Source organism: Sipha flava, unplaced genomic scaffold (assembly GCF_003268045.1).
Source record: "Sipha flava isolate LNK unplaced genomic scaffold, YSA_version1 121_pilon_pilon, whole genome shotgun sequence".
NCBI lineage: Eukaryota > Metazoa > Arthropoda > Insecta > Hemiptera > Aphididae > Sipha > Sipha flava.
The window spans coordinates 916326-929884 of record NW_020271747.1 but is presented as its reverse complement, the minus strand read 5'-3'; the positions used below and the strand labels follow the sequence as shown (position 1 = coordinate 929884).

At 34.1% G+C, this 13559-nt stretch overlaps 1 protein-coding gene across 2 annotated transcripts; it reads right to left on the bottom strand.

The window, feature by feature from the left end:
- Positions 1–786: 786 nt before the first annotated feature.
- LOC112694003 (radial spoke head 10 homolog B-like) lies at positions 787–10552 on the bottom strand. 2 transcript variants are annotated; one of them, XM_025569318.1, is made up of 4 exons: positions 10472–10552; positions 6244–6600; positions 3872–4013; positions 787–1830 (listed from the first exon to the last, which is right to left on the bottom strand). In XM_025569318.1, the coding sequence occupies exons 2-4, from the start codon at positions 6562–6564 to the stop codon at positions 956–958; spliced, it is 1338 nt and encodes a 445-aa protein (XP_025425103.1). In that variant the 5' UTR covers positions 6565–6600; positions 10472–10552; the 3' UTR covers positions 787–955. The 2 variants fall into 2 exon arrangements, with proteins under 2 accessions (XP_025425103.1, XP_025425102.1); XM_025569317.1 differs by lacking the exon at positions 10472–10552 and adding an exon at positions 9787–9853.
- Positions 10553–13559: the final 3007 nt, after the last annotated feature.

Here is a 13559-nt window from a genome sequence, read left to right as displayed (position 1 = left end):
CACGGGCCTGAGGTTGTACTCAACAATAATTGATAATTTTGAATTTTAAAACGTATTTCCGGGAGATTACAACCAACATACCAGTTTGTGCCACTGGGTAACATGTAGAAAATGTTTAACCTTTAAATGCTAAACGTGTATTACAAGTATATCCGTAGTCTGCGCCGCCGGAAAGTAATTTCCAAACACTACGGTGAAGTAATAATTATATGCGTATATGCGCGGATAAGGGTAGGCTGGTGAATTATGCAACATTGGAGGATTTTAATCCCACTCGGAAGAACGTGTGTCCGAATTACGATTACTTTATAATTTTTAGTAAACACTTGTAAACAATCATTGTTTGGTTTTTTTTTTTATACTTAAAAATATCGAATTAATTTTTCCTCCAGCCACGAAAATCTAAACTTTTACATTTACATGACATTTATTATAATATATAGTCTTCGATAGCACAATTTGTATACGATAAGCGACGACATACCGATAGACTGACGTCAAGGCCATTCTAGAAATTTTTTTCGGGAGGGGTCCAAAACATGTATTCTGTAATTTTATTGAATTTAGATTTTAACTTTTGATACTAGGTTAAAAATAAGACAAAAAAAAAAATTGAATCTTCTTTTATTAAAATTAATACCATATTTTTATATGATATTATGTTATACAATTAAAAGCAGTCAATGGTTCATTGGAGCTTAAGTAATTTTTGACTGAAAATATTTATATTGATATTAAAAAAAATAATTATTATAATATCGAAGAAATATCGGGGGGGGGGGGGTTCGGACACCCTGGACTTTCCCAGATACGGCCTTGATCGACGTTATAATCGCAGATGATACGTCATTAGATGCAGCAATTGAAATCGCAATTGTTGCGATTATTTTTCGTCATTTATGCCAAGTGTCTTGGTACTAGGTGTATTATTCCCGTATGATTATAATTACTAATTTTAAAACACATCTAATATAATATCGCGGAATCGGAATCGATAAAGGCATTTTTTTATTTTTTTTTGGCTTTTATCGGAGGGGGGGTTGAAGGGGAGCGTCTTCTCCGTACAAGCCACATATATTCGATTGTGTGGGGCGTAAGGCCAACCTGACCATAACTCGGCGACGGTCGCGTACTCACACAACAGGTCGTCGAAGTCGGCCAACGAAATCCGCGCGTGTAGATAGCTGTCGATGAGCATTTGCCACAGCCCGAGACGGGTCAGCAGCGGTCGGTAGACGACTGTGCTTTCGGCCAAGAACGCGCCGTAAGCTCGGTACAGCGCCTGCAGCTGGTCCGCGTGAGCTTCGATCGCGCGTTCTGCGTCCCGGAGTTCCAGTTCCGGGTCGACGACGACCCCGATGCAGGACGTGTCTACGGTGCCGTCCGAGCACTGGGCTACCAACCGTCGGACGTGACCGGTCAGGTCGCACGCGGTCTCCTTGTCGGCCGTCAACGGAACGTTCACCCGCACCAGACGAGGACTGGGTATCGCGGCGCCCTTGGCCTGTTGGACGTCGTCGTTACCAGCTGACCCCGAAAATACTGGTGTGCACAACGATTGCGATGCCGTCTTTACGGGCTCGACGGATAGCCGTACACCGCGGTTCGCCGTCCGCGACGGGATTCTGTGGCCACGGTCGATCGTCGTTCGACGCGATGCTGGCAGCGGTGGCGACGTTTCGTAAAGGACGCCGCGGCGGAATTCGAGACCGGAACAACTGGGCCGCCGACCGGTGCGCAAGATGATCTCGCACGGACCGTTCAACACGTCGTCCGACCAGTTTCCACGCATTTTTGTCCCGGTTTCTGCCGAGTAGAACTCGCCCGAACCTGCAGCGTGCCGGTAAGCTTACATATAACCAGTGTTGAAACTTATCTAGATAAATTTTCTAGATAATTATTTAATTATCTTTTATTTTATCTAGATAAATAATTTCATTTTATCAAAAATATTATCTTTGATAAAAAATTCATCCATCTAGATAAATTCGTTTCTATACAAAATAAGGAATTACATATTTTTATTAAAAATTAATTTTTTTGATAGTTAATACTTTGAATTTGTATTGTTGTCATCTTACTACAAATTGTATGTTCATAATAATATTATATACCTATTAGGTATTATTTATTATTAATCTTTTCGAGGCCCGGAATTAGGTGCTCAAATATAGGGTATCTCTACATTCATTGTTGTTGTGTTGGTGACTTGTCGACCGTCATCATGACCTACCCTAGCAAATATTTAATGACACCCCTGCTTTAGAGTAGATAATATATCTAGATAAAAAAGTATTTATCTTTTATCTTAATCTAGATAATTTTTTATCGTACTATCTTTATCTTTATCTAGAAAAAAAAGAACTTATCTAATCCCAAAACTGCATAACACATTGTACGTATACGAGATGGCGATCGTAGTATTTTCTCCCCGTTTTACGAACCGTTTTTTATTATGTTTCACTCTTTTTTTTTCACGTGTAGATTTAACGAATATCGTTAAAAATGGTCAAATATTTTTTTTTCTAATAATTTTAATTTTAAATTACAGATATTTACATTATCTGTTATACTTATTGCTTTTGATTTTCCTTCGAAATATTACCTAAATTATGCACTCGTGTACATTGTACATTATAAGAGAAGATTATACATATAAACAAAATAAAATATTATTTACGGTATATGTTGAATTTTTCCTAAAATTATCGTATAAATAGTTAAAAAATATGTTACACAGATTTTTTATTGTGGTAAAATCGGTAATGCGCGAGTTACATTTTTTTTGTGTCAGAGTAAACGTGGTCATGTAGGTAATAAAATAGTGTAATAAACGTGCAAATTTATTGAATTTGTGAAAAATTTACTGATTCAATGTAAATCATCGGACTTAAAGCTACGTGCAATATTCCGCAGTAGTTTGTAAATAATTTGTTACGGTCGGTTTAGGTACCTCTGGTGGCGAATTTCATCTATATTTAAGATGAATAAATGAGTGGATATTATACTATCATTGATATTGGATTCTTAAAAAACATTTTAAGATATTTTATGGAGTATGAATATTATTCATATTATAATTCATAACAATAATAATATGACAATATGGAACGTTTTGTAATGTTCCGTTCAACTTTAAAACATAAATAACTTTGCTACTACGATTTTTCGATAGTCGATTGTATAATACTTTTTTATAATAAAATATATAATATTATAATAATTTATAATCAATGTATTTTTTTTCTTTTCGCGCGCGCCATCTAAATCTAGCGGGGACGTCGAAATGATGACATTTTTATATGAATTAGTAGCAGCAGTAGGACGAATCATGTCATGAAATAGACGAGGTTTCAACCAATTCCTCTTATAATTAGTATATGTGTATTTATATGCACTAAGTCATCGAAGACAATGTACTTTCATTGTAATATGTAGGCGTTTCGTGTGTATTTAGTTTGACTTTACCGTTCTCTGCAAAAGTTTTTGTACTGCAGTAGGCACTAAAATATACTATGATACGGTTTTGTGTTAATTATTAATGTACTTGAAATAGCCCATATTAAGAATTCGGCTGTAATCATGGTTGATAGAGATTTTGAATTATGGACGGAAAGTGTTGTGGCAATTTATATTCAGTTGTAGGTACTTATTGTTAATTTTTAGTTTCATAAAAATCTATGATTTATTTGATTGTTTTAATTTTAATTTTAAATAATACTAAGAAAAGTTAAATATTATTGCAGGTACTGTACACAAATGAATTAATCTCAGGTTATAATAATTTTTAAAAGTCCAGTGTATCTTCGTATTTTTTTCAATTTATTCGAGTACTGGATTGGTATTAACTAAATAAAATTAATATTCTTACCGTGTTTCTTCGACTTTAACCATTGACCGGTATATTTGTCACATGAGCGTATGACCAGTCGATTGTGGTCACGAGGATTACTAGTCCACTTGTATGTGCCAACACCGTCCATGAATCCGTCAACCCAATCGCCCTCGTACACCTGCCAGTGACAGCGAAACGCAACTATATGTATACTGTAGGTACCTACTTGTAGTGCATATTTCGTTATCCATAAAGATTTAAAATTCTCGAACAGAGTAGGGATTGTAAGCGACTCAGCTCTGGAACGCGACCGGAGTAATAATATGTAATCGCGAAAAGTGCTCTTTATGAACAATTGTGTTGCAAGTTCTAATTGCTCATTTATCCAGGTAATTGGAGGAACATTTTATAATCAGTTATTTCTATTCGATTATAATAGATGATGAAAAAAATTTGATTATATGATTATAAATGATAATTACTATCGATGCAACATCATCATAAAACTTAATGGCCTATAAAATGATGTTATATATACTACAGAATAAATATTATATTATTAATTATAATAATGTGTTTAGGATTTCATGTGCATTTGACACTATGTACATATATATGTGTGTGTGTGGTGTATAAAATATAAATAGTATGCATTACAAAATACTCTTCTATAAGCATATAATTTTACACTAGATTTTTTTCAGAATTTTTTTTTTTGTATTTAATGATGTATCAATAATTTAAAATCGAAATAAAAAAATCTAACTAATATAACAAAGTTAAGAATTAGCACCTTGTGCCTTGTTGGATTTTTTCAACTATGACAAATGACAAATGTTCTCTGCGTTTTATTTCATAAGATTTTTATATTCGCGCAACTTTCGGCCGCTGCTTTTAATAACACTTTAATATATAATATAATATAATGATAATAGAACCATATTTATGATTTTTTGTTTCTCCTCCAACCGTCGTATTTACAATTTTTCATGAAGTTATTGCAGTAACAATAATAATATTAATAATGAAAATTATTTTTTATTACTTAACTTCATTATAACTATTCTCCACGCATCGTAGTTGAAATTCCATCGAGAATTTAATTCCAAACCAAACACGCGATCAACGACAAACGGGATTCACCGGCGGCGTTTTATCGCGCGTCCAATGCGATTACGTCAACGAATTTCCTTTAAAAATTATTTCTGAAATCCTCTCACGTAGCACGACCGTTTTCACGCGAGCCGACAAAAGGACATATATTATTATATCGGACTCTCACGCGCGTACCTGCAATGCTGCCATCACATTGATGTGTAAATTACTCACGCATCTATTTTTTATTATATTTACGATATTTTTTTATTCCTACTGGTATCCTTTTTTTTTCACACCCTAATCACGATGACTACGACATAGGCTGTGACTTTTCGAAAAAAAGTTTACGTGGCAAACGTGTATAACCAGAACGCACGCGTATAGTGTGTGTTGCAGGGACGTGTCTAGGATTGACCCTTTACCTTCTTTCTTTTATGTTACGAAGGTGGGAGGAGGCTAAGGTTAGTTATTAACTAAGTTTAGTCGTTATACAGCGAACAGAGTAGGTTGTGTTACGATTAATTTCTGTTACTATTACGATAAAAAAAATTCACACGAATCGGCAACATTCCAAGAAAACGTATAGTGATATTAAAATGAAATATATAATAAAATTTTTATTTTATTATAACTTTTTATCGGCGAATGATATTCGAATCGATCAATTTTTATGAAGGATAATTTTGTTTGGGAGAAAAGTTGCTATAGCGTCGCAGAAACTACTTTTTGGTGTATGACTAACTTTATCATCAGTGGTGCAATTAGGTGTGGGGTTTGGGGGTTCTAAACCCCCCCCCCCATGAATTTTTTCTGAGGTTTTTACAAATTCTACGTAGGAAAAAAATTTGTAACGTTCCGTTCAACTTGAAAACATTAATAACCTTGCTACTATGATTTCTCGATAGTCGATTGTATAACACTTTTATTTATGATATCACAATATGAAACAGAAGTTAAACAGTTTAATTTGTGATTTAAATATTTTATCCATAAAGCTTACTTAATCTTACTTCCTTATCCCCACCAAACACCCGCAGAAAATGCTTATTTTTTCTAAATTCATAACCTCCTCTGAAAATCAATCCAGGTGCACCACTTATTTTTATAATCATACATTTCATGTCTTTCAAAGCTTACACGAATAAATAGGAATATAATAGTTTCTTGTTTGAAATTAACATTTAGCACCAGAAAATCTCTAGTGATTTCCACAACGTATGCGTGTACCATTCTTCGCAAACATGATTCTTTAACACGGTCGTTGTCGTACGCTTAGAAAATGGTCACGTGTAATATATGATTGTACTCACGTCGTCTTCCGGCCACACTGCCTTGCCGCGTCCATGCGGCCGACCACGTACCCAGCCACCGGTGTACCGCGTGCCATCCGACCAGTTACCGGTGCCGTGGCCGTGCGGCTGGCCGTCCACCCAGTGGCCATCGTAATTCAACGCACCGTCTGACTCACCCGTCCCGCAATCCGACTGCCCGAGTCCGTTCCTCTTGCCGAACGTCCACTGTCCGCCGTACCAGCGGCGTCCGTCTTCGCCGGACACGTGCATTCCCCGGCCGTGTCGAAGACCTTTTTGGAATTCGCCTTCGTACCAACTGCTGTCCGGCCATCTAATCATGCCGTTTCCCTCGGGATAACCGTCTTTGAACCGTCCCTGTGTAAAATACGTGTACATCATTGATTATTCCATAAACGGACTTAGTACACGTTGTGCTGTAATCGAAAATCGGGTTCGGCTGGTGGAACTTGAATAATAAATATGGTATCGCTAAAGACCTAGATGTTGCATAGAAAGTCCTGTAGAATCGCCGTTCTTCGGAACGGGTTTTGCCCATTGTTCTCAGATGATGGGCTGACGTTTTAAGTTAATATTTTTAACGGTACAAACGAATCACGGAGATCGACCACTCGTTCGTCGGAACGAAATGAAATATAATGTAAAATATAATACGCCTACGTGTTGCCGTATTAGCGGAAATAATATCGATCATCCATTCTGGAGTGAGCGAGGTTAGGTTAGGTTCAATTGAGGACGGGACCCGCGCTAACGGGGTAGTTATACGACGTCGTTATTGCTGTACAGTTTTCCGCTGGCCGTCTTGATTACTACTCGGAAACGTGTAAGAAATGTGCTGATGGGTTTATCGGAACTTTCGTCCATGCGCAACGGATTCCGCGAAAAGTTCCTTAAAGGCCCGGAGCCCTTTGCAATAACATGGTCGTACACCGTTCATTCTCGGAGTTAACTTGTACGAACAACATACGATCCTGGTCCAAGTTTTTTTTCCTTCAACGCGGTTTACAGACCACATGACGAGTAATAATATAATGTTTTTAATGATTTTCTATGAAACTATGTTTCTCGCAAAAGGACCGAATGATATGGATGTTTGTTGGACTGCCTCTCGATTTGTGATTGGAATTGTCTGCAGGTTGTGTAACGATCATACGTGTTCAAAATAAAGTGTTATTGTATTACATATACTTTTACATACACTTGTATGTTCGATAGAAGTAAATGTTTATGGATTTTTTTCTAATATTTGTGTAGGTTATCGCCGTTTTTTTCTGACAGTCTATTGTGAACGAGGTTTTACAATTAAACGATTGAGAAAAATAATAACAGATCACATTACCCGCAGACGGTATCTACGAAAGAACAGTGTGATGAACAAAAAATTTACGATCCGCATTACTATAATTTCAAACTTTCCAGATTAGTTAGGTTTGTACTGTATCATTTGTACGGTAGGCAGTTTCATTCGACCCCCATATAATTTGTAAAGGGTTCGAGTATATTTTATTTTAAAAGAAGTTTTTATAGGTCAGTTGCATTATATTGTGTACGAACAAAATATGATCATCATGCATATAAATATACATATAAATAGTATAAAAAAAATATATTTATATACTTATTTCTCAAAAAGTCAAAGTTCAACACGAACTAAAAAAAATATTGCAGCAATTATAATTCGCATAATGAAAAGAACCGTAAGTTTTTACTTACAATCACATTTTACCTTTAAGCGTGGTGGAAATTGTAAGTCGATGCTGAATTTATCTATTTTAAATAATTTTAATTACCGTTATGTTATAGTAAAATAATGATTATTATTAATATATTTTAATAACTGTTTAATAACTTTTATTAATCAAACCGATTACAATGAAAGTGTTTTACTGCATAATTATAAATTGATCAATCATGTAGATAAAACTAACTTGAATGTCAGTCAATTGCCATCGATATATCAGGTGTGTGAATAAGTCTTTCCCGTTTTTTTTCAAATTTTGAGCCTTTATTGTGAAAAAATGGTTACAAATGAATTATTGAAAGTATTGGCCATCGCTAGCTACAACTTTTCCCCATCTTTCTGGCAACATACGAATCCCGTTGCGAAAAAATTCGACCGGTTTGACCTCTATCCAGTCATCCACCCATTTTTTGGCTTCCTCGTAGGAATGGAAGTGCTGGTCAGCCAGGCCATGCGTCATCGATCTGAAGAGATGGTAATCAGACGGAGCAATGTCTGGACTATACGGCGGGTGGGGTAGGACTTCCCATTTGAGCGTTTCTAAGTATGTTTTCACCGGCTGTGCAACATGTGGGCGAGCATTGTCATGTTGCAAAATAACTTTGTCGTGCCTGTCGGAGTATTGTGGCCGTTTTTCTCGCAGTGCGCGGCTCAAACGCATCAATTGTCGTCGATAGACCTCGCCTGTGATCCTTTCATTCGGTTTCAGAAGCTCATAGTAAACCACACCTAGCTGGTCCCACCATATACAGAGCATGAGCTTGGCGCCATGAATATTTGGCTTGGCCGTCGATGATGATGCATGGCCGGGTAGTCCCCATGATTTTCTTCGCTTCGGATTATCGTAACGGATCCACTTTTCATCGCCAGTCACGATACGATGCAGAAAACCCTTTCTTTTATGTCGCTGAAGCAGCTGTTCGCAAGTGAAAAAACGCCGTTCGACGTCTCTCAGCTTCAGTTCGTACGGCACCCAATTTCCTTGCTTTTGGATCATTCCCATGGCTTTTAAACGCTTGGAAATGGTTGTTCGGTCAACTCCCAATGCTTCAGCAAGTTCTTCTTGCGTTTGACACGAATCTTCATCAAGCAAAGTCGCCAATTCTTGATCTTCAAAGATTTGTGGCCGCCCGGAACGCTCCTTGTCTTCCACGTCGAAATCGCCACTTTTGAAGCGTCGAAACCATCCGCGAACACTTGAATCATCGACATAACCTTCTCCATAAGCTTCCTGAAGCAACCGATGCGCCTCGGCAGCAGATTTCTTCAAATTGAACCAATAAAGTGAAACTTCCCGCAAATGACGTCGACTCGGCTCAAATTTCGACATTTTCACGATTACAAAAATTTATGATGCGAAAAAATTTCAACTAATGTGTTAGTGTGGAATTGATGACAGATGAATAAGCTTTAATTATGACATATGTAACCATTAAATACTCGCACAGTATTGGTGGCGCCGTCTCTTACAAAAAACGGGAAAGACTTATTCACACACCTGATAATATAAACTGTTCGTATTGTTTGTACATCTCGAATAGTTCAGAGATGTTTTCTCGGATAAAAGAAAAAAGTTCTTGCAAAGTTTTGTTGTCGCAAGGACCAAGTAGTAGTCTCGTTGTCTCATTACCGAATCGTTCGAGATTTTTATTACGCGTAATGTTTTTGAGGGTGAAAAAATAAATACCTTTTATTAATTTTACACGTTGCTTTTCTGCGCCATAAAACGCGAGCAATTAAAAATGCGTTTGCCGGAAAGTTTCAATGCTTGGTGAACAATAATAATCAACGTAAAGTATTACTTTATAAGTGACTCCATCGCAGAGAAATAAACGGCCTTCACCATTCGGAACCCAATTAGACATCTGACCTTCGTACACGATGCCCGACTTGTAAGTCACTCGAACCGCCATCTTTTGTTGGTCGTGCATTTTCGTTTTGTCCTTTTTCGGTGACATAGTCTCGTCCGGCCGAGGAAATAGCGGTTCCAGGCTTTTTTAAAAAATTTATTTCACGTTTTGTTTTAATTTTTTTTTTTTAACTTCAAATATTTTAAATCTTTTGTTAATTAAATTGATAGTGGGTTTCTCGAACGGTTGTAGGCGCTATTATGGGAGAACTAGTATGAGCAAACACCGTTCAATCGGTGGTGAAACAACCCACTATTTATAAATATTCAGTTCGAGCTTTGTGTAGAAAAAATATTTATACGCATAATAGGTTTATGGTTATATGCAACGTGTGATCCTACCATAGTTTTCGTTTATTTTTTTTTTGTAAGCCATATTTTTTTTCTTTTTATTATTAAACTTTGGTAAAGACTGTAGTTTTTAGGATTTAAACTATGTAGTAGAACTTATGATCACGCAACGATAGTGATCGAGTCCATTATCAATTTATACCTATTACATACACATTATTTTTAGCTCGCAATACAGGGGACATGTCGAGGAGAGGATGAGGGAGCAAAGTATTGGACATTATTACCGATTGATCACGTATCCGAACATAGACTTGTAGAATTTTTCGATCAACTCGCTTTCAGTTAAGCCATTTCTCGGAGTTTCTTCCTCGGAGAGAGGTGATTCGTCATGGCGTCCCAAGAATTTGAACGATTTAACCATATCATCCCCTACTGCAAACAATATTTGAATAACGTATGAAAATAATATTTGGAGTATTTCATGTGCATGAGTTAAATATTATTATAATATTATTCTCAGCAGATATTTCCTTTTTTATAACATAAATCACCGATACTATTTCTCTCCTCTAATATATAATATATATATTATTCATAGTTAAAGAAACAATTTTTTTTGTAGATATATATTAATATGAAATATGTCATGTATATTATTTATAGAGGTTCCGAAAAATATGGTGTTTTAAACTATTTAATAAATTTTTATATTTTTAGGAAATATATATATATATATGTATGTATAAACGACTGTTTAAATTTAATTATAATAATTTTTAATTTGTATTTTACATATAATTTTTTTTTAGAGTTATATCGGTTGATAGTCAAGTCAAAAAATATTTTTTTAATATTATTTTTATTTATTAATTTTTAATTTTTTCTGGAAATAATTTATTTAATTTAAGGTTTATTTTTTTTTAAATCATACATACTAATTAATTTAAATTTCATTGTGAAATTAGGTTATTTTTAGAAGTTTATGATTTGGCTATTATACCCTGGGTTTGGGCCTAATGTTGCGTCCGAGTAGCGAAGTATGATAAAGTTGTCGAGATTATCGGTATATTGGCGGTATTATGTTGAAATATATTCGACTGAAGATAGTTTTTACAATCCGTGCTTTTCGCGTGCACAATAAGTAATTAGGACATGAATATAAATAACAATTAAGGCAGTGATAAACTACCGATGAGACAAGCTACCATCCAGTAATAAAATTCACTGTAGAAATATTGTGAAACTATAATAATAATTAATGGATAATTTTTTAACGGGTCACGGCACTATAGTCGATTTACACGGTCACATCGGACCGGTATGTTAGGAAAGTTTCGAGAAGAGAAGCAGGATGCTAAAGTGCTTAGTTGTGCTTGGAGTTTACTGAGAATAGTTTTGTAATAATTTTTTTTGCTATTATTAGATATGTTCTATTTTCAGTTTGTTTTGAAGAGGTTATTTAAAAACAAACCATCACATGGCAAATATTATGAAACAAAAGGAAATTTATTATAATATTGGAGTTGAGTATGCATTTAGAAAAATATAGTACCTTCTATGATTCTTAGCAATGAATTGCAAGTAATTATCCCAGCTTTAAATGATAATTCAGATTTTAATATAGGATATGATAAATGTAAGCAATTATTGAAAATAAAAAAATTCAGCACTTAAATTCAGTAATTTCTTCCAGTATTATTTTATCTTAATCTATTAACCTTCTTATTCCCCTTCATAACTCTCTCCCTCATCGGGTCTCATCTCTTACGCTTTTGATTACTTATTATGAATTTACTGTTGCCAATTCCAATTCTAAAAAAATTCCCAGCTCTAATATCGAATTATTACTATTCAAATTATTTTCAAATCTTAATTTCATAATTAATCTTTTCATTTTTCTCATCACTATTACTTTACAAAATAACGAATTCCATCATATTCTTATTCTTTCACAATAAGAATTTTCCTCAGTAATAAATTAGGTATATGTATGTATATTATTGTTAATGTACTAGTATTATTAGTACTAACCAATGACTGATTTCTCACCTAATGTTTTTGTTCATTGTTATATTTTCATGTTGTTAGTGTTATATTCATGTTTGATAGTTTAATAATAAAAAAATTAAATTACAATTAAAAATTGTTTAATAAGCTAATATTCGTTAAGTAATATAATAAATAAACAGTTTTTACAAATAAATAAAAAAAAGCTTAGCCTAGAGAATTATTATATTCGTAAAGTACGACCCAGTTTCGAATTAAAAATTCATCATAAGGTATATAATAAGGTGAAATCAATAAAATCACAACCATATATGAAAAAATAAATTTTATTGAAATTGTACTTAAGTAAATTCGTGATAATAAATTTTTTATTCGTAACCGGTCGTACTTTACAAATATAATAATACTCTAGGCTAAGCTTTTATTTATTTATTTCCATTTTCAAACTATTGATTTATTGGGTTATATTTGAGGCATTAACTCTTCTCAATTATTTTTGCTAATTATTTTCAGTAAAGGCGTTTCATTTTTTTATCCGATTTTTTTTATCGTTTTTATCTATTATTATATGTTTATTTTTAATTACTTACCTTTCGCTATTGCTATGCTACATATTAACTGTGTACATTTAATATTTTAGTTGTTGAACCACAAGAGTTTTTACTATAAGTTATATAAAACAAAAATTTATCAACCTATTATTCTAAACTTCAAATGTGTTCAAATATATGAAGTTTATGTACAATTGTATATAATACATTAATTACTGTGTCGTTTGGTAACCTATGTTTTAGGAAACTCGCTTTGAAATAAATTTGTTGCGTGTAATCGTATATATTTTACACTGAGAGTATAAATTTCTGTTTTCGGATTTTCCATACATAACATACTATTATGTTTGAACTGAAAATAATTTAATGCAATATAATAGAGCCTGAGTATAAAGCGATATATTCAACACTAAGCGTGTGTACGTTACATTATTATATTATTCAGATAGTTTTGCAAAACTATTTTGACGTTTGAGAGTTATATGAACATCTGACAAACATTTAGTGTAGAATTTATTATATCAATACAATATGATATTTCTATCACGAAGAAACTATTGTATCTGAGACATTAAAAATTGCATTATGCGATCAAGAGTTTTTTGTCACAGTGTCCATTATACCGATCGGTAAATACCAAATGTCGTTATAATATTTGGATACACGTATTTTCGTTTGGTTTTTGATAATCCCGAATAATATATGTAAAATATGTTCAGTATACCAATGTACAGTGACCATTTTTAAATAATTGATGGAAATTTGTTTTCAATAAGACAACGAACGAACGCGTTGCATGTGTATTATTTTAATT